This window comes from Haliaeetus leucocephalus, unplaced genomic scaffold, assembly GCF_000737465.1.
Source record: "Haliaeetus leucocephalus isolate CR32 unplaced genomic scaffold, Haliaeetus_leucocephalus-4.0 Scaffold306, whole genome shotgun sequence".
Classification (NCBI taxonomy): domain Eukaryota; kingdom Metazoa; phylum Chordata; class Aves; order Accipitriformes; family Accipitridae; genus Haliaeetus; species Haliaeetus leucocephalus.
The window spans coordinates 4897396-4918613 of record NW_010972742.1 but is presented as its reverse complement, the minus strand read 5'-3'; the positions used below and the strand labels follow the sequence as shown (position 1 = coordinate 4918613).

The 21218-nt window shown below is 41.0% G+C and overlaps 1 protein-coding gene across 1 annotated transcript in view; it reads left to right on the top strand.

The window, feature by feature from the left end:
• The window catches only part of ABL1 (ABL proto-oncogene 1, non-receptor tyrosine kinase), an 88906-nt gene that overhangs the window by 8243 nt on the left and 59445 nt on the right, over window positions 1-21218 (top strand). The window contains exon 2 of the mRNA XM_010570906.1: window positions 730-947. Within this exon, the coding sequence (XP_010569208.1) occupies window positions 730-947 (218 nt within the window). The remainder of the gene's footprint in view (window positions 1-729; window positions 948-21218) is intronic.

The following is a 21218-nucleotide window of genomic DNA, read 5'->3' as shown; positions in this document are numbered from 1 at the left end:
ACCCGGCTCCGTCTGAGGCGGGCGGCAGGGCGGCCACCTGCGCCGGCCCGGTGGCCCCAGCGTTGCTTCGACGCCACCATGGCCCCCCAGGCCCCGCTGGCCCGCTTCGCCTCCGCCGGCGTGCGGGAGAGGTAGCGGTGGTGCGGGCGGCCCGAGGCTTGGGATGGAAGAAGGCGAGGCGTTGTGAGGCCGGACCGCAGGAGCCCCCCCGGTCCCGTTGCCTCGCCCCAAGGAGCGTGTGGAGCCTGCCAGGCCCAGAGCTGCCTCTCCTTCGCCTCGCGAGCTGACATGGTTTCAGCGTACTTGATCCTGCTAGACTTCAGCGGTACTTGAAGCCAAATACGTGGCTCTTTGGCCTTTGCTAACTCAATGCTATGCAAAAGAAAAGGAGGAAAAAAAAGAAACCTTGACACTGGTTGGAGTGGGAATGGCTGTTTCCTGCCCTGGGTGAGCCTACGTGTGGTTTCTTGCTTGTGAGATGAACTAATTCTCCTTCACCCGGTGGAAGACACACTACATATGGCAACCTGAAACTTTGGTAGAGCTTGGTCATTACTAAGCAGTTGGAACTTTTACTCGTTTTTTTGCATAAAGTCACCTAAGGAGCCTTGTTGCCATCTTCAAAAGCACTGGAGGAATCTGCGCTTGTCTTAATTCTTTGCCTCAAGTGACTTTATCGTGCAGTGAGTGCAACCAACGCACTCACCTAAAATACGTTCTCCTTCGCAGCTCCTTCCCAGCCTGGAAGATCAGGGATCACAGACTTCTTCAAAAACTTCTCATCCTGGGAAAGGCTGCCCATAGTTACTTTATGGGGCAGCAGCCTGGAAAAGTTCTTGGGGACCAAAGGAGGCCGAGTCTGCCTGCCCTGCACTTTATCAAAGGAGCAGGGAAGAAGGAGTCATCGAGGCATGGGGGCCCGCACTGTAACGTCTTCGTTGAACATGGTAAGAGGTTTCTTGCGATATTTCTTTTGGTTTAATTTTGATTTGCTGAGCTAGTTGCAATAGGGATTTATTCAAGGGCATGGTGCAGATACAGAGGTACCGTACTTTATGCAAGTCTTTTGTTTTCTCTCCTTTGCTTCTTAAGGCAAATCTTGTGTGATTGTTTATTAAGAAAATACTTAACTTGGGTCAGATTGCTTGAAACCTGGGCAGAGATTATTATACAGCTAAATACAAAATACAAGGAAGTAACTTTTTAGCATTGTACAAGTTTCTCATTTCTGCCTTAGATATGTTCAGTTTAAAGTCTGGGAAAGTATTTCATCCTTTTCGAGTAGTCTGTTTCATAGGTGTAGACCAAGCACACCTGATGGTGATGCTATGTCAGCAACAAGTGTTCTTTAGTTTACGAAAGGGGCTCCGCTACTCGGGCGGGGGGAAAAGACTTCTTTTGGAAAGTTTGTGGATACTGCTGTTGTGACAACTGGTTGGAATAAAACAAGTTTCTTGTTAATTTGGTTAGTGCATTTACAGCACTTTTGGTTAGTGATTTCTCATAGCTGGTTAAGCCTTGATCTCATGCTGTGATGGATTGAAGTCCTAGAGGCTAAAAGTGGCCAAGTTAGGGGTACAGCAACCCTGTCACTTGCTGGTCTTCCACAAATTAAGAGGGAACTGACAATCTCAGGAAAGAAGCCAGATGAAAAGCTCAGTAGGACTCGGAGGTAGGTTTAGTGACTGTTTAAAATGTTGCTTTTTTTCTTAAAAAAAACCAAAACCAAACCAAACCCAAAGAAATTGTTATCTGAAGGCATCTCTACAAAAGTGAGGCGCAGAAATAGATTGTTCCACTGAAGTAATTTTTGGAGTAATCCTTGCTTTTGCACAGTGCTTTTTAAATTCTAATATTCTTTGAGAAGACATGCTACTGGCTGCTATCGTCGGCTGGAGAATGGGATTTTGACAAAGCTTCTTCAGCAGTTTTGTCCTCTTGAGGAAGTTTATCTGTGAACAAAACAAAACTGTATCTATAATCTTCATATAATTAAAAATTGAAATATTTGCTGTGTCTGAGAACACAATCTGCTAGTTAGCGGAAAAGTTTTGGTTCAGTTTTGTTTTAGCTGGGCTTTGCTTTCAAACTTTCTGTCATCCTTTCATTTCTAGAAGGGCCCAAGAAATCCTGTTCAGTGTTCAGCAAAGACGGAGACAGAGATGCTGTGTATGTATTACTGTGTCAAAATACTGTTTTGAGTTACATCAATGTTATTTCTTTTAATTTCCCATATGATGTTTGTGTACTGAGGAAATTGAAGGTAATTAAGGGAGGGTTAGAGAATGTAAGGGCTAACATGGCCCTCTGATGATAAACCCGCTGCTGGATTTTTCCAAGCCACGCTTTCAGTGTTGTGATATATACCCACTCATCCAGCCCCAGTTTGGTTGCTGCCTTTACTACTTTGGACAGAGTTTCAAGGTCAGATGAGATGCAGCGAGAGCACTAACTGCAAGCAGTACAATATTCAAACTGCCTTTGGTGTTTTGATGTAGCAGAAGAGCCAGAAACGCTCCTTTTTGATCATCTAACAGGAATAGGCAGATGGTAACTTCTTGCCAGTATGACCTGAGGTCAGAAGATCCTAGCACATTTGCAAAGAAAAATAGCATCTATAATGTCCATACACCATATGTCCACAAGAGACCTCAGTGTCTTGATTTAGAAAAGAATAAACTTGAAAGGGGACATCAAGGCCAGGACATCTGTTAAGAGAACTGCAAAAGATCAGCCTCGCTTATCCACATGAGGAAAAGTTTCTTCCTTTGAGTGTATGAAATGGTTCTTCGAAGTACAGACAGTAGAAGGTTGTAACACTGTTGTTTGTTGTTCAGCTCTGTTTTGAGTTTGGGCTGCTCCTATCCTGAAAAATGCTATCTTAAAATATCTGGAAAAATACAGAAGGAATAAAGTTCATTTCAGAAGGTTCTTAATTTCCCTCTTTTTTTAATTGATAATTTGTCTTTAAAATATGTAGTCTAACATACTTTATAATTAATGGGCAGAATGGTATTTAATGTTTTTAGTCCTATTCAGATATGGTGCCATAGGCTGTATGTAGTTCATAAAAATAGATTGGTGTGTTTTTCAGGGCTTAATTTTTTGCATGTTTGTCTTTCAGTACTTTCATTACAGTTTCTTCTAAATGCCAAACACTGTATCTGATTTCTCTGTCATACTGTGGGAACTGGTTTGTCCCAGGAAAATCGTGTTTCTTGCTTTTCATAACTAAGAAATGCTTAAGGAGAAATTCCAGGGTGGGCTGCTTAAAGCAAACCCCTAGGGATAGTCAAACTCTTGAAGGTACTTGTTTGAAGTTCTTGTATATTAAAACCCATGAGAAAACAAAACAAAACAAAAAAGTGGAGTTGGTAGTAGCATGGCTCTCCTGTTATGGTTGTGTTTTTTGTAAAGCTGTTTCATGACCCTTTTCCAGTGGGACTGCTACCTGCTAAGTTCTGCTGAGGCTGATTCAGCAGATACTTAGCAGGGATTTTCAGAGCACTGAAGATCTTCATTGCTTCAGTGGTATTGAATCTTAGCTGAAAGGGTTAGTGAATATTATCGGATACTAACAGCGTAAGGCAAAATAACTTTCAGGGAAGAAATGCCATTTCTCAGTCGTCGCACTCTCCGTAGCACTCAAAGCAATGCATCGAGAGGGTTCTGAAAAGCAAGGAGGCAACTGGCCAGAAATCAGCTCTGCTGGTGGTCAAATGTTCTGTGAGAATAATGCAGAAAGGCTCTAAATTTTGTCATGAGTTGACAATTGAGGAGTGCGTTAAGGGGGGAAAAAATAATCTATGGGCAAGTTTTGGGCTTCTTTCTTTGTGTTGCTGCTTTCTCCACTAAGGATGTTTTACAAGCTGGGATTCATGCTGATGGGGTTACCCTGGGCAGCAGCGTAGCCCTTGACGGGATTTTACAGATTTCATCTTGATGCAGATTACTCCATCTCTTGGATTGCTTGTGAGCTTGAAATTGAGAGAAAGTATAAAGGCAATGTTTGCCTGTTCCCCTGTGCTTTTCTCAGCTGAGAAATGAGTCTATAGTTACTGCTTTTTGGGAATACCCAACTGAGAGAAAAGCCGTGGTCAGTAGACAGTTAATGGGAAAGACTTTGTCAATGTATTTTGAAGTTTGCACGCTAGTGTATCTTATGCTTTTCCAGAACGTTAATCTCAGCAAAACTCGAACTTCTGAAAAGAAAGGCGTATTCCCATGGGGCTCGACTCTGATCCTGGAGTTGGCAGTAGTTAACCGGAGCGATCCGCAAACACCACACCTTCTTTAACTGTTTTGGGTAGGTGTTGCTGTGCTGAATGATGAGCAGATTCCCTGAAGCATCTTGGTAGAACAGTATCTCCAAGCAAAAGCAGCACCTGAAGGCTTAAAAAAAAATGAATTCTAAGCATTAGACCTGTGATGCTGAGGTGAAGAGATGCTAGGATAACTCTTTAGCGAGGCGGTGGATTTGGTCCACAGCTTTGAATTCCATTTACTGTGCAATTGACTCTTGTGATGCTGCTTGGTCAGCAGCAGAGCAGTGTTATGAGGGGTGAAATCCTGAGTGGTGTCTCCACTTTTGTGAGCCCGAAGAGTTGAGTTTTATATGTGCTCTTTGCTGTGTAAATTGTGACAGTGACTGGGAACGGGAACCATCTTTCCATGGGCATGTTGGTGGGAACTTGAGCGTGATTTTTGGATTTAATAATGCAAAATTATGGTAAATAACATCTTGAAATATAGGTCTTTCAAATGATGCTACAGTTTGATGTACTATAATTGATCCCAGTTTTGCAGTGGCAGTCAGAGAAATAATTGATTTGGGAGGAAGAAGAAACCTTCTGAAGAGGTTTTGAGTATGAGACTTTCTTATGTGCTGCTTCTCATTACATATAATAGATCACTGATAAATATCAACCTGGTCTTACAAATTTTTCATTGTTTTGTGTCTGAGGCATTCTGCAAAGTAATACACATATGGCTGACTCTAAATTTGGTAGAAAGAGAAGGAACTTCCTTTTTGAATCTGTGTTACACCTTTACTCTGCCAGGGAGCGATAGTTGTTCAGCTTTGAACTTCATTTTAAGTATCTTTAGGATATAGTTGAAAAAGCACTCACACAAGAATGTTCTTTTGTTAGTCTCTTGTAGTGATAAAATGTAGTCTTTCTGATAGTTTCTCTTCCAGCAGAGAAATGATAGGGAAGCTTAAATGAGCTGTTTACCTTACCCTAAAGAGAGAGAAACTCCAGGAACTGGAGTTCTTATACCATTTTTCTTATACCTTTAGTGCTGAATATGGCTGAAGTCATCTGACTGTAGTCCCTTTCATATTGGATCTGAACTTTTTTTCTTACAAAGGTGCTGAGAGTTTTAGTGCTTTAATTAGGAAGTAATTGTACAAAACAGATCCATACCATAAGCTTGCCACAGCTGCCAGTTGGAGACATGCCCTATGCCTACTATTAGAAAAAAACAATTAAGAGTCTATTTTCCTATATTATTGATTAAAAATTGATTTTTAAGAGTCTTTAGGCTTAATAATCTATCTTGTTTTATGCTGTTAAATTTCATGTTTCAACTGTTTGGATTGTGAAAATGAGTAAATGACTTTATAATTGATTCCTTCCTCAGGACCTAGTGATTGACCAGCATATATGAATATATACTACAATATACACTGTTATAATTATATTGGTGTTTCTTATTTTTATGAAATGCCAATCATTTTCATACCATGTGGGAAAATGCATAATTCCAAGAAGTTTTATTTATTTCTTTGTTGTGAGTAAAATGTTTAATAACTCTATGGCTTTGGAATATACTTTTATCAGCTGGGTGGTCCAGAGCAAGTTGTGATCAAGCAATAATATATGATTTTGTACTCATTATCCTCAATCCTACAGGTAAGCTCAATATATCTTCTTTATATGCGATATACATTTATTAGATAGTCAATTGCCCATACATGGAAATGATAAGTGAGATTCCTTCCATACTAGAACTCTGTTTCTTTAAACCCATGTAGTTACAAACCCTGCATTTATCTCTTCCCATTGTTCCTTAGGGCATTTTTATACTCCGTCTCTGCTTCAACATCTACAGAACCTGAGACTTGAAAGAAACTGCTTTACTATTCCTGATTCCACTTTAGACCGCTCGCCTAAAATTGTATCGTTAGCATCAGCCTAATAGGAGTCCATTATTTAGAGCTTGCCTTCAGTATCTCAGGTCCGCGTTCTGAACTGACAAAACTTTCTTCATTGTTAGGTTGGAGATTTGGCAGCTCCCAAACTTTAATTTCCATCTCTATTAGGAGAGACTTATCCCCAGCTTTTGAGATCATTGCTTATGTATCCAACTTCGATGTGCTTCAGTATTAGTCTGGTTAATGCTGACATCTGCTGCACAGCTAATGCAGATTTGTTCACTGCCTCTCACTATATCCCTTTTCATCATAAAAAGCTCTTGCTATATTTTTTTTTTCCTGCTCTGATTATCAAATGCCGGTAGGTTTTGCTAAGAAGCTCCTCCACAAAACTTGATCTAGGATTGGAATATGTTAGGAAAGAGACCTAAGACTTGCTAAACTGCTTTTCCACACGCTGAGGTGGGAGGTGATGATGATGCGGAAAGGCTAATCCTTTTCCTGGGCAAAAGCAGTTCTGTTCTGTGCACTGACTAATCTTTGCTACTTGCCACGTTTAAGCAGTTCATCTCCTTCATGATGAATAGGTAGTGGTTGCTCGTATGCCAGACTTTCATTAATAGATTGTGCTGGTTCTGCATTCTTATTTACAAATTTTAATAGGAAGGCCATGTTCAAAGATCAGGACAGGGAGGCAAGAGAAAGCTGCAGCATATTAGAATAGAAGTCATTGCTTGTAAGCAATCATCTCATTCAGCACACTTCAACATTTACCAACAAACTCGCAGTATTTTAAATTGAAGAGTTTAAATCTTCAGCTTGAAAGTGAGGAGTTGACACAGTCCCATTGCTGAGAGTTAGGAATCCTGAGTTTCATCCCTGGTGCTCTCTGCGACAGGCTCTGTGGCTTGCGGCAAATCATGAGGGTGCAGAAAGGTGAAAGTGGCCTTGGAAAGTCTTGTCCTGTTGGTTGTCGTTTTAGGGTGGGGATGCTGTTGTGTTGTGTCTTGGAACAATAGGGTTGTGTTTCCAGCTGTGCTTATAGGAACTGTGATAAAGCAGACAAGAAATAAATGGGTGACTATTGTCAGTCCTGGGCAGTTGTGCTGTGTTTACTCATGTGGATACGACTGTAACCAGTGTCTTGGCAAGGTGTCAGATAAGGAATGCTGTTAACTGATACCAGGCAGTCTGAATGCATGGCTGCAGTAGTTAAACCAGCTCCTAACATCCAGCTGATACCAGTGGTGTGTTCAGTAACGGTTCATAGTGCGCTGCCTTAAGCCTTGGTCCCCGTTTGGAGTATTTTAGCATCCCCAGATTTCCCAGAACATTACTGCAGCTCCATCGGTGTACTTGATCCACACCATAAGGTTTAAAACATGTATACCTGTGGTACTGTGTGGGAGTGGACATTCGGTATGTTATAGGCGTCATCTCTTTCAGCAATATAAAATGCTCTGATTGATTCGCATTCATGCAGACTGAAGGAAGCGTTAAAAAAAGAAACTACTGTCCTCCTGGAGTTATTGTTACAGATGGACTTTGCTTTTTTTTTTTTTTTTTTTTTTTTTTTTTTTTGGCAGGGGGATGCGGCTGCCGTCTATCTGCAGTGTCTGTTGATAGCCGTATAAAGAGCGCTAGTGTCTTCATCCAGCAGTCTTTTGTCATTTCAGATGTACTGTGCCATTCTTGTGAGAAGTAGTAAGTCTCCTTATAAAAAGGTCTGTTGTGAATCGCAGGAGTCCATTACTGTAGGATACATGCAGAGCAGTTTCAGCAGAAGCAAGAGGGACTCTTGTTGCTTTGCTTTTGTTGACTGTCTTATCAGTCAGCTCTTATCTTGCTCTACGCTGACTGAAGATCGGTCTAAACAACCTGTAGAGGTTATTAATCTGCTTACCAGAGTATCCATTTTATCAGTTTAAAGAGGAATCTTGGACAAAAAGGGTAATGAATATCCAGACAATTTTAGAAAGTAAAACTGCCTAAGGCAAGGTCTTTCCTTCGTTCTTAACTTTGTCCTTTCTTTAAACTTGCACTTTTAATCCCAGTTCTGTGCTTAGATATTAAGCATAACTTTTTGTGAAATGGCTGGAAGTTGCACCGCCCTGATGGCAAAATTTGATACAAATCTACTAAAATTGTGTTTTATGCTCTGGGAGGAGTCCCTTTCCATGTGTCCTTGTAATGATGGGGTGTGTCCTGAGTATCAGTTTGCTTTAGTTTTTGCCTAAAAAACTTACTGAAGTTAGGCTTGAAGTTAGATTTGGGGTTTTTTTTGTTCTTTCCCAGCATTTCTTCCTTGATGTTACCGGTTAGGTTGTGAAAAGCATGAGCTTGCTTTTCCGCAGAGTGATTGCTGCTAATTTACACAGCCGCAAGCAAGATCATCATTCTTTCATGAGTGAGGAGACTGCCTGATTTATGTTGTGTCATCTCTGTGCTCTGTTTTTACCTAATGAATAGAATTTCACAACAGATTATTAATCATTAAGACTTTGGTTTCATTGTGTGTATTAAAGAATCAATATTGCTAGACGTTGCCTGCCTTGAGAAGCTTCTTAGCCATTAGTGCCGCTTTTCTAAGGCATTTTGGTGCATTTATCTTTAGGACTGACTTCAGTTCCTACCTTATTCCTACCATATCAACTCAGTACTTCTCATATGCCTTTCCAGGGCCTGAGTTGTGTCCAGTCTGCCCCTCTGTAAGCTAATCCTTTGAAGTGCTGTCTGACCAGTAGCACATTCTGTCTGGTCCAGTCTCTCCTTAAAGCTCATAAAATAGTAAAACACTGAACATTATTCTGCTGTGGTTTGCACTCCATATTTACAGGAAAGAGGGAACAGTGGACTTGGAAGCTGGGAATAATGTGTGATGAAGACAATATGGAACTACCTATTCTGCTGCCTGTTAAATGCCTGGGGTTTGGGATGGCAAAGCTTGCTGAAGTACAGGATTCCACCCTTTGGTGACTTGCTGTTTGTTCCTTGTCCCATGTCCATTGCTGTTGGAAGTACAGAGTGACCTGGGCATGTTCCCTGTGTTTCCCATCACACTGACACTGTCTAGGAGGAAATTTCATTTACTCTATGCATCCAGAGTTTACTAAACAAACAAACACACACGACTCCATCTGGTTGTTGCAGTGAATCCAATGATCTGATCAGCTGCCAATCCATGCTTGGTGTAACTGACGGCTTTTTTTTTTTTCTTTTCTTTTTTTTTCTGGTGTGTGTCCCCAGAGTTAAAGAATGTTGTTTTTCCAGAGGCTGAATGTGTGAGTGGTAGTGGGATAAGGACATGGAAACTTTAAATAGGAAATTGTTTGGGCTTTCAGGAAATGTTTGCTATTTCATTTGTGTTCAAGTTGCCCAATTTCAAAGGCTGCTTTTTAGGTGCTCTCCCATTTAATGTAACTGGTGAAGGGCTGTTCCTGAGTTCTCAGTTTCTGACATGACCACCATGGCTTATCAACAGGGCTGTTAGGCAGTAAACTCGTTTTCGCTTGGATTTTTGTGATACCCTTATAATAAACCTCAAGAAAATTAAACTGTCATTTGATGCACTGGCCACCAGGTGTCTTCTTTGAATCTTTTTAATAACTTGCTCTGGTTAAAACAAACCCCCTGCAGTAAGAAGTGTCTTGGAAATGAGCAAAAGCTAATAGCAAGAACCAGGGTCAGAAGTGACAACCGTGAATTTCAGGAATAGTGGCTGTCAAGTCTTTTTAGTTACTTTTAGAGCCTATAATCTTTCTGTGCTTGCTTGCTGATGAAAAAGAGGTTGGTAGGTGATGTTTGCTTTTGCTGGTAATGGGAAAATCTTGCTCCCTCAACTCCTCAAGCTCCATTTCAGCCCATTCTTTATTTTTTAAAACAACAGAACTAGTTTACAGTGCTGTGTTCCTTTTCACTTACTGTGGTCTTCTGCATTTGATCTCATCCCCCTACCTCTTTTGTTATGCGACACTGACTTTTTAAAATTATATACATTTTTTTTTTTATATTAAATTGTGTGGTCCTCTCAGTATAGAAATTGATTCTGTAAATCCTCTTGTAGCATTGTGTCCAGCATTTCTAAACATGCGAGATTTTCCTGGCAAGGATGCTCAGGGAATAACTGAAAACAATGTTCAGCCTGTTACAGCTATTTACACAGTTGGTGTTGTCTGAATGTCAGAATTGCTATCACAAAGCTAATTGTGGAGTTAAACTTTTATGAAGTCATAATAATGCTAACAAAAGCGAAGCTGTAATCTAGTAATACTCTATTTTACTCAAATCTCTTTTGGGTGGGAGAACTTTATAATAATGAAGAAGATTTAGTGCATCTAGCAAAATAGTTTAAGCCATAAATATGTATGCTTGAATGGGTTTTTATTATTTTTATTAGGTCTAAGCTCTCTTCATATCCTCTGTAAATCTGACAACACATAATGTTCGTTTAAAAGGTACATTCTTGTTTAGCCAGAATTACTGGAACAGCTATTAGAGCTATTGTTGTCTGACTACACCTAATGTTTGCAAATAACTTAGGAAAGCTCAAATGAAAAATTTTGAATTAATGCCAAGCTGTTATTTCTTCTTAAATATATTTAACTTGATGGATAAGATGATGCATTTGAAATTCTCTGCAATCAAACCTTTACTTCTTTTAAGACTATTGATGGATTGCACTAAATGTGTTTGCTATATACATTTTTTTCCCAAATGTGCAGCCATTTAATGCAAAATAGATGTCCTTTACTGGAAATTAACTGGAGGGAAGATGAAGCTGTTCCCATCATTTGATACTGTTGATGTTCATATAGAAGCTGCAATTTCTTTGGGTTCTGTGGCTTGTCTGTTATGTCTAAATAGTGCCTCCCACACAGAGGTTTGGATGTCAAGGTGCTATCATGTGTCGGGTATTAAGTAGTAATTATTGTTATGAGGTGATCACGTAAGACAGTGTAAGTGTTGCTCAACCTTTCACATTCCATATCATTAGGAAAAAAACCTGTTGGGGAAACTTCAGTCTAATTACACCTCACTGCAAGAATTACGGGTGCTTTTTACCTTGCTCTTGCTGGAGAGTGGGTATACAGCGAGGCTTTGTATGACAAGTACAGCACCAGACGCATTGTGTGTTTTGTACTGCTCACTAAGTACAACTTGCAGACGTATTCTAGGAGTTCATTCTGGAACTGCTGCAGCGATGGGTCTGGAGAAGGCCAAATCCTAAAAGCTGTTACTGGTCTTAAGTAGGTAGTATTCTGAGCCAAGTGAAAGGATGAATTAGAATAATAAAGGTTGGATTTTTGGAGGCAAATACTAGCTTTAAATGCTAATATAGTCATTTCATTTACTGCAGTTTTGCCTCTGCAAAGCAAAGGTACCTCATGACATTTCATTGAAGACCTGCCACAATGTTGATAAGCAGACCTCTCCTGAGAGTAATTGCGAACTTCACTGAGCAGTAGCGTGGCTTTGTAATCGTGGTAAAAACACAGGATTTGAAGAACATTAAATGAAAATAGTGATCAATGCTGCATTTAGTATCAGGTGAGGATTCAGAGAACTGCGAAATATTAACATGAAATATTTGCATTCCACCCATTGGCATAAGTAGCACAAATCCAGTGAGGTGCTTTTGTTCTAGTTTGATAACTTTTCCCCAGAAAAGTGAATGTTAACGATGTATTGGCCACGTTCACATCATTTAGTCCTGTGTAACTACAGAGGCATTAAAAGCATCAAGGTGAAAGAGGCAGACACCAGCAGAGCAGATGCTTTCCAGCTCAGAGCTCGCCCTCATCTGCAGCGTTCCCAAATTAGGAAGTGGTGGGCTTCAGCTGGACTTCAGAACCTGGTGATCTGGAGCCCCTGGTATGAGATGCATTTCATGGCCACCAGATAGTCTTGAATCACCCGGTGTTGAGGGTGCCTCGTCACCGTAGACTCGGTGAGTCACAGTAGCGATGGCGGAACGCTGTCTGCCGGTTGATAAAGGGTGGATGTTGTGGCTGAAATGGGGAGATTGCTGGTGAGCCGCATCTGAAATAACTATACTGTGTGGTATCTGAAGTGCTTGGCTGGGCTGAAATATTTTGGCTGTTCTACCTTTAAATTAGTTTAAATAGCTCTGTGGATGTCACCGTTTTTTAAATTCCAGAATTAGAAGGACAGCAGCTCTTCTGTGGTTATGAGGCTTTCATCTGCTGAAGTTGTATTTCAGAAGGTTGATGTGCTGCTTGTGAAATGCTCCCCTAAGGCAAATCAAGCCCTTTGGGGAGGAAGACTGAGGACTGGAGCAAATCAGACAGGCATTTTACATTTCAATTATTAATATAGTACTTTTTATGATTCTCAAATTGGAATTGCTAGCAGCTGAATTTAAAAAATGTACAACTTCTAAAAATTTTAGAAGTAAAATTAACACCATGCAAGTAAAGGTGCTCTCCTGTACCTTGGAGACCTCTTTACTACAGTCTTACACAATCACGCTTGGATTTGAGTTCTCTCTGTCCTTGCTTTGGTGTGTACTGTGGTTGTGTCTGTAGCCATTTGTGCAGCATGCACGAGGGATGAGTCCATGAGAGCTCTGCAGTCTCCTCTGGAGAGTAAGGGCTTGCTTAAGAGGAGATGTATTGAAAAGATAATTGTAGGGTGCATTTCTGACTCGTAAAGAAATTCTAATTTGTTTAAAACGGATACAAATATGCAGTACAATTAAAATTATTATCACAATGATGCTGAATACAAAGCTGAACAAATGGATTTCTTTAGACTACAACAAATTGGAAGAGAGTAGGTTGGACACTTTTGCCTGCTCCTCTCTCCCCATCAAAAAAGCATTTACCCCTCCCCCCCCCCCAAACTCTGAATGTAATACTTCAAGCAAAGTGCTATCAAAAAAAGGGTGGGAGGGGAGGAGGTCCGTGGGCGAGCTTTTGCTAGGAAGTTCTGTCAGTGCACCTACACCCTGACCACCTGACGCTGTTGCTGTGGAGCCAGCTGTCTAGCGAAGCTGTGTGAATGCAGGTCCTGCCCAAACGAAGCCCCACCAGAGCCAGGGACGCTGGTGCTGGCAGCTGCCTGTATTCATCCCCTTGCACGATGCAGCACCTCCGACTCCTCTCGAGTACAAATCACCCATCCTGACTCTTGATTTTGGAGGCTAACGCATCAATCTGAGCATCCTGGGTTTGCTGCTGTGGTGAGAGAATTGCTTTTAGCCCCAGATCATACCTGGAACATTTTGAAAGGTCTGCCTTGAGGAGCTGGCCTTGCCAGGGGTTGGCCTGGGGGTGTTTTATGAGATGCACAAGTAAGAGCAGATAAGGCGGACGGGGGGAGGAGGACGACGGAAATGTGCGTGGCTTCTCCGGGGTTCTTCTGCTGCTTCCTGCTGCGGGGGCGGTTATGAGCCAGCCTGGATGACAGAGCTCCTGTTATTTTGAAATGTAGTGTACCACAGATAAACCGCGACAAGGACCTTCGTTCCTACTTTCTCTTATGCCACCTACACTTTTCCTCCCACATCCAGCACTTGCACACAGTAGAAATGAAAACTCTTGCTACCAAAAGCGAACCAATAAAACAACAAAAAAAAGCCTATCGCATCCAGCTTTTTCTTTGTGCCTGGCATCATCTAGTGGTACGTTTGAAAGAATAATTGAGATTTTTTTTTTTTTTTTTTTCAATCATTTCACCTCAGTGCGGGGATTGTCCTTGGATAAGCAAAATGTATATTTTCATGCTGGGGAATTGAGGTTTGTGCAGGTAGTGGTTCCAGGGATGCGCCAGTGCTGAGGCAAATGAAATGCTGTGTTCTGTCTTGTAGCAGGGAACAGCATTGCACATCACACGTAGTTAACAAGTATCTGCTTGGTTTCTTTGTAAGTCAAAAACCAGATCCTTTGTCTTTATGTTCTTTATCATCATAAAGCTGTAACTTCTTGCTCTATAAGCCCATGTAAGTAGGTAATGAGACTTCTTCATAGGAGCGTTAAAGGGTTGAGAAAAGGGTGGAAGTGCCTGAAGGTACTCAGGGATGGGATAATTTGTGTTTGCTGGTTTAAATTAGAAGTACTGCCTTTTGTACAGGTAATTGTGCTGATACGCAGAATGCTGTGCACATTCATTTTGCTTTGATTTTTCATTGGGGTGGGGGAAGATTAAACTCTTCTTGTATAACGCTCTCTAGCAGATGCCTATCCAATAGCCATCTGTCCTTTGCAAATTTGTGTAGTATGTCCCCTGACATTTAACACTCATCTTATAGCTGCTCACCCTTTGTTTTCCAGTGTGCTAAAGTGGATTTTTTGTTTTGTTTTGGTTTGGTTTTGGTTTTTCTCTCTACCAAATTGTTGCTTTTTCTCTTGGAGAAGCAACTGTCCATCTTCAAATTGGATGCTTTTGCAGGTTGGCTGATTGCTTTGTATTCTGTTGGACTATGAAAATCCTGATGTTGAGCTGAAGGAACTGAAATCCTTGTTCAGAAAAGAAAATCATAATTTCTTACTGCCTGCTAGAAAAGCTGTTGGCCTACACTTGCAGGTGACCTGCCAAGGATTTAAAAAAGAAAAATTGGGTTTTATCCTCTTTTTTTCTGGTTTTAAGATGGTCAAAGCTGGCATGAAAAAATGGTGGCTTTCAAAGAGGGGCTTTGTCTGCCCTAGGCAGCAAATAGGAGCAAACCTAATCTTGTTTTTCTTCTTGGGTCAACTTTTAAGCTCATGGATGTATTAGCTTGCTATTGAAAATCTTCTTTCTTTCTTTCTGCCCCTTTATGTAAAGGGAAATAGATGCCTTGCCCACGCAATTTGCTATTTTGACATCTTCTTTCTATAGTTCTGCGTAGTTGTTCCTTCCTGCTGCATTTTGGGAAGATGGTGCTTAGAGACTGGCGGTGTCCTTTTTGAGGCAGCTGTACTTGCAACACCGGTGGCACTCAGATAAGTTGACGTGCAGACATCCCTGCTTTCCTCTCCCCCTGCAGCCTCTTAACTCTTGAGCTATTGCTTTAATCACAAGAGTGTTGCAATCTCAGATTGCTGCTTCTTTAATTAAACATACAAGTTCATGTAATTTGTGAATAGTCTGATTTTAGCGAATACTTCGGCAGTCTCTAATGTGCAAAATATTACCTCCAACTACTTAGTGGAAACAAAAAGATCAGACCTGTTCTTGGGAAACTTGCTTTTCAGCTTTCTTGATGAGACTGATCAAAGTTTTTACTCAAACTCATCTGTATGACTGGATCATACTGTCTGAGTGAAGCCTGAAGGACTATGTGGACAGAAGACTGTTCTGCGTTATAATAAAAAGCTTTGTTTTGAAAACCTGTATTTTTCTCTTAGATTGCGATTACATGGGATGGGTCTTTGATTTCCACTTTGTTCTCGCCAGTTGTTGAGGTCTGACCTGGAGCTTGCTGGGAGTCTGGCGGTGTGATTGCAGCACTTTGGTGCAGGACAGACACTTACGACTGCCAGTTCAGACACTTTCTTTCTCATTCAGCCTGCTGATTTTTATTTATTTTAACAAACAGTAGCAGAAATTGAAGAAACAATGCACAGGTCCACCTCTTCGCAATTTCCCTTCTTCCATGTGCCCTGACCAAAACAGTGACGGGAAAGAAGAAACATAATTGTAGCAAAATGTTATGTGTCTCCTTCATACTGTAAACCCTGTACTTTAGGAAAGATTGTATTGCTGGACTCAATAGTCCAGAAACATTGTCCTTCCATTGTTTCCATGTTGTCCCTTTCCTGCAAATAATATCTTCATAAGATGCTGTCTGAATTAATGCCACTTTTTTTTTTTTATACGAACGGTTGGCTTTCTAGTGTTGTAAAATAATCCTTCCAGTTGAGATTGAGTTCATCATTCAGCATCCATGTTCAAAGCAAACGTCTTAAGGATTACAAAAAGCTAAAAGCTGGGAGGAGGCCATCTTGCTTTTGCAATCCTTTGGGCTTTGAGATTTTGGTTCATAGCACTTGGTATTTTTTTTACCTCATGTCTAGGGACATTTTATCATCCTCCTCTTTCCTGTTCCAAGCAATTACCATTTATTTTATCTTAAAGCAGCAGCCTGTGGCAATAAATTTTAGGAAATTCCTTCCCGCCCTTTATTAAGCCCTACATAATAGCTTCCGCTACTCACTCATACATTCATTAAGAAGAATTAAATGAGTGCTGGCGGCCATTAGCAGAGCGTTTAATAACCTCTCCAAGGGAAGGTGCAGCAGATTGGAATAAATGAACAGGAGCAAAAACAAATGAAATAACTTCATAGAATACGTTCAACTAATTTGTTCTTAAAAAACCAACTTATTTACATGAATGTAGCATTTTAAAAGGTGCTGGTTTGAGACCCCTGGCAGAAGAGTCCCCAGTTCAGAAGATCCACAGGCAGTGACAGCAAGCACTTGGCTGTGGTGCCTGGTGGAAGGGTTGTGGGCTTTCTAGGGAGAGAAAGGGCATTTTGGTATGTCCTGCCCACTTCCCCAGCTGCTGACACTATCAGCAAGGCTGATGGCTGTGCTTACGGGTTGCAGTGAGGACATTTGTCTTGTAGGAACTGGGCCATAACTAATAGCTCATCTCATTTGGTATCAGCCACACAGCAGTCTTCGGATGCTTGTGATGGCTGATCCTGGCCAGGCTGAGTTACGTGAAAAACTGAGACCTGCTACCAGTAAGCAAATTGCCCTCTCTTCCCTATTGGTTCTTAATTTCTGTTTTATACAAGATTCACTGTCTTCTGACATTTGGCATACGAGGGATCAGAGTCTAAATACCCCTAAATGACTTTTCTGAAATAAAGATAATTTAGCAGGTATCGTTGCAAGCAATTTGCTTATGAGATCTCAACTTGTGAAGCACCGGGACTACTGATAGACCTGGAGCTGCATGTTACAGCATGTGGAGTGGCTGAAGAGTTTTGCCACTAGCTCTAGTCCTTTCCTCTCTTTACAGTATTTTGATGTCCACGTGCATAGTCTGAGCTGTACAGACGAAGGAAAGTCGATGGGACTTCTGTGGATTAAAGTGCTCTCTTAATAATTTGCGAGGGTGCTTAGCTGGATATGCGTTTCCTCTTGTCTTGATGGAACCTAAACAGAGCTTTAAGATGATACCAGCTACTGTTTCACCCATCTACCCCTGTGTGTAAATTGTGATAGCCGGCATGCTGGCTTAAAACAAACACTGTACACACATTGCACTTTCAGTGTCATAGTTAAGTGCATCTCAGCCTTGCTCAGTAGCCCTTAGTGCTTGAGGATCTAATACTGCCACGTTGTTTCAGCACACTTCAAAGCTTCAGACTGACTTTTACTTGAAAAATAGAAAAATTCTAGTAAATGAGAAATGTGAAGACTGTACAGTAATAGGTTTTTATGGCTAGCGTTTCATAACAGAAATGCTGACAACCTTAACTTCATTTCACTGTTACCCGTTTTAGAGGTAAAAATATCGTGATTCAAATGTCATTCAGGTATTGCGGATGACAGATTATTGTTGAGATTTGGTGTGGTTTTTTTGCTGTAGTCATTTCTGATCTCATTTGAGGAGCTCAACGAGTTGAGAACAATGACACAATAATTGCTGTTATTGAACCAAAGATGCAGCTTAAGACTTTTACCTGGATCACTACATTTGATTGATATTTTAATTTGTTTTTTTGGCAGATGAAAGATAATGAGAATCAGTTTGCAGTTGGCAATATTTGCACTGGAGAATTTCTAATTTTTTTATTATTATTTTTTCCCTACTTCCTAGTACATATGCAAGTTTCCTGTTTTAAATTCTTCATTATATTTTAAGCATCAACAGTATATGAATGTAGTGAATCTGCACAAATCATTTCAATATGTGATATGCTGCTAATATGCTCAGACTATCTTATTCTAGTCTCAGTGCCAGATAATAGCTCAGATAATAGCTTTCAGACACATTGTAAATAACATTGGACAGAGATGGTACGGACATTTGTTTTTAATGTCCAAATATATATAGATGAACCTGGTTATTTGCATTGCTTTTTAAATGGCCTAATCACTGTTCATCTAAGGGAAGAAGTAACTGGGAGAGGGGAAGATTCTGATTGAGCAGATTGGTTTTGGATCTATCTCGTGCTGTGATGCATGGTCAACAAAGTGTTTGTTACAGCAGAAATGAGCCTGTAGCTTAGCAGAGGAGCAGGATGAAATACTGATGATGAGCTAATGTATTCTTATGGGGTCAGTCCCCTGCTAGTAAATAGCAGAGTTGGTAATTCTTGTTATTTTCTTGCAAGTTTGCAGTATTTCACAGGTGAGCCCCGGCTTCTGAATGCAGGCAGTAAAAGCATTAAACACGACCAACGAGCAGCCCTGCCTCTGTCTCCAGTTTTTCCTTCTCCCCCCGCTGCTTTCCTTGTGGTGTGACTTGGTGGTACTGGAACGGATCTTTCTCCATTTTAATTATGCTGGAAGCTTTTGTCCTGGATTTGAGAAACTTAGTTAAAGGGATAATGTAAGTTGCAAATGGTTGCCCTGATGCTAATAAAAGCTAAAAATTGTAATAATATGTTTATCAGTTTGAAACAATTCCCCGATCCTTTCCTCCTCTCAAGTAATATAAGCCATTCAGTGCTCTGACATTTGATCGGGAGTTGAGACAGCCGCAGAGGCAAGCGGCAGCTTGCTAATGGATTTCTGATTGTTCTCCTGGTCCATTCTCCTTCTGATGAATGGTGCAGAGTCGGCTCTCGGAGTCTGGGGAACTGATAAAAAATGCTTTGCCATCATGTCATTACGTTTCTCCGGGAGAGGAAAAGAGCAGGTTTCCTCTGCCGTTCTGGTGGCTTGCTATCCTGCTCAATTAGAGAGATATATATAGAGAAGCAGCCTCCCTATTTGAAGGTGAAATTAGTTTTACAGCTTATATCAGGTCTTTCCTGGGTGGCTGGTGGAATCCCTGCATGCTCTGGGGAGGCTTGAATGGGCTTTCCTACTGCTGTTTCACTTTGTGAATGTTTTAAAGCACTGATGTTACATAGCTGACTGATGTAGGGTTTCTAGTGGGGAGATGTCTGTTTGGGGGAAAGTTTCTCTGCCTCCTGGACAAAACGCCTTTTTATGCCAGACCTCTACATTTCAGGCGAATGTAGCCATGTCTGCCTGGGGTCAACATGCAGAGTCCCCCCACACAATGGCCTTCAATAGGGCTGTTATGCAAGGAGCTCTTAAATGTGCTGCGACTGTTGGTTTAATAACTCAGGTTATATGGGTTTGGGATGCCTGTTCTAAAACTTGTGGGTGCTAGTGGGGAAATTCAGGATGATCTTTTTGTTTCAGTTGTTATGGGATGACAAGCATCTTGAAGATAAAACAGCAATGTAGAAAAAAAACTTAATCTAAAGAATAATTCATTAAAATGTTTTTATCAACTTAAAACCAGCATTTGCAGCCCCTTTACCATCCCTAACAACTTTCACCAGGTCATTCCTTTCCCTTGAAGGATTGATTCCCTTCCCACTGCTCCTGGTGAGCTGTGAAAGTGAATTTCAGGCTTTGTAATTAAGATATCTTGAGTTATTTCTGATTTGTCAACATGACTAATGAAAGGGCTATGCATTACGGCTCCTTTCACTTGCTACGCTCTTGCACATAGAGGCATTTGGAGGGCTTTGTGGGTGTAAATCAGCAGTTTGCCAGCCTGCAGACTTCAGTTGCTGGAGTAATGGCACAGCTTAGCCCAGTGAGATCCCCTTCAGGCTGTGCACCCGCGTTTTTTGTTTTCTGTAAAACTCCAGGCTAATTTAGGCATGGGTTTTGAGCTTGTTGAAGATAGCTGGTGATAAACAGTGTTGTAACAGACCTACATGATAAACATTAATAATGCCTTGCAATACATTTTATTCCCATGCGTCTGAGGAATACCTGCTGTGTGATTTAGCTTGTATTTCAGTAGATACATCTTCTTCTCCCCTTCCCAGTTTTAGAAAAAATAACTCGTGAATTGTTGGCTTAGCACTGTTTTGTGGCTTAAATTTCAGGCTGTGCATTTCTTTCTGTCACAATCTCATTATATGCCACAGCTACCTCTGTTGGCCTAGTTCAGATAAACAGTATTAACTTGCATTAAAACCCAAACCCTGTATGCATAGACTGTGCTGCCTTTCCCTTGCACAGATAAGTTGCACCAAGGTTAAGTCCTTTCCATGCAGGAAGTTACCTCTAGAGAGAGCTGATGTACAGTATAGGACCACCCCATGCTCCGTACGTTTTCAGAAGCAGTATTTATTGACTCTTCTTGTGAGGAGAGCATTGTTTGCTCAGCACATGCTGTCTTTTGGTAAGACTTCGAAATGATAACTCCCATAGTTGTAAGAAGCTTTTAAGTGAGATCTTCATGCTTCTCTAGAAGGAAGGCCAGCTTATCTTCTTCTGTTGCTGCTACTCACTTGTTTTGACTGGTATTCTCGCCGTTTCCATTTTTCCTATTTTCGTGATCTTTCTGCCTCTTTGTTTAATCTCTAGACACTTCAGAAAATGCAAGCTGGCATGATTTCCTGCAAACCTAGTACAGCTCATGGATCAGTTTCAAAGTCATTGAATGTGGACCTACTGAGCACTCGTCACGGGAGCGCTAATGTTCGGGACGTAATATCTGACGGTGTCACGTTGCCCAGTCCAGTCCCTGCTGAGATATGCAGCTGGAGCTCTCCTCTCTGCTCTTTTGTTTGACTCCTCGATAAAAACAAGTTGATTATTTTAACTTATAATAGTTATACCCCTGTCCTGTGGACAGGCTAATACCAGATATCTGTACAGGCTTCCATTATCTCTTCATTCATAGTGCAGGAAATGTGAAGAAATGTGCTGCTTTTTCCTGTGGATCCATAATGCTTTGGTTTAGTAACTGGTTTGGAGCCTTGTTTGCTGTTTGAACTACAGCCATTTGGGTTTTTTCTTCTTTTGAAAGGATGCCAACAAAACGGCATATTCAAATGTTTCCAAACTTTCCTGATTACGTAGAAAATAATCACTGTGCCAGAACCACCAGGAGTCTTTCTTATCAT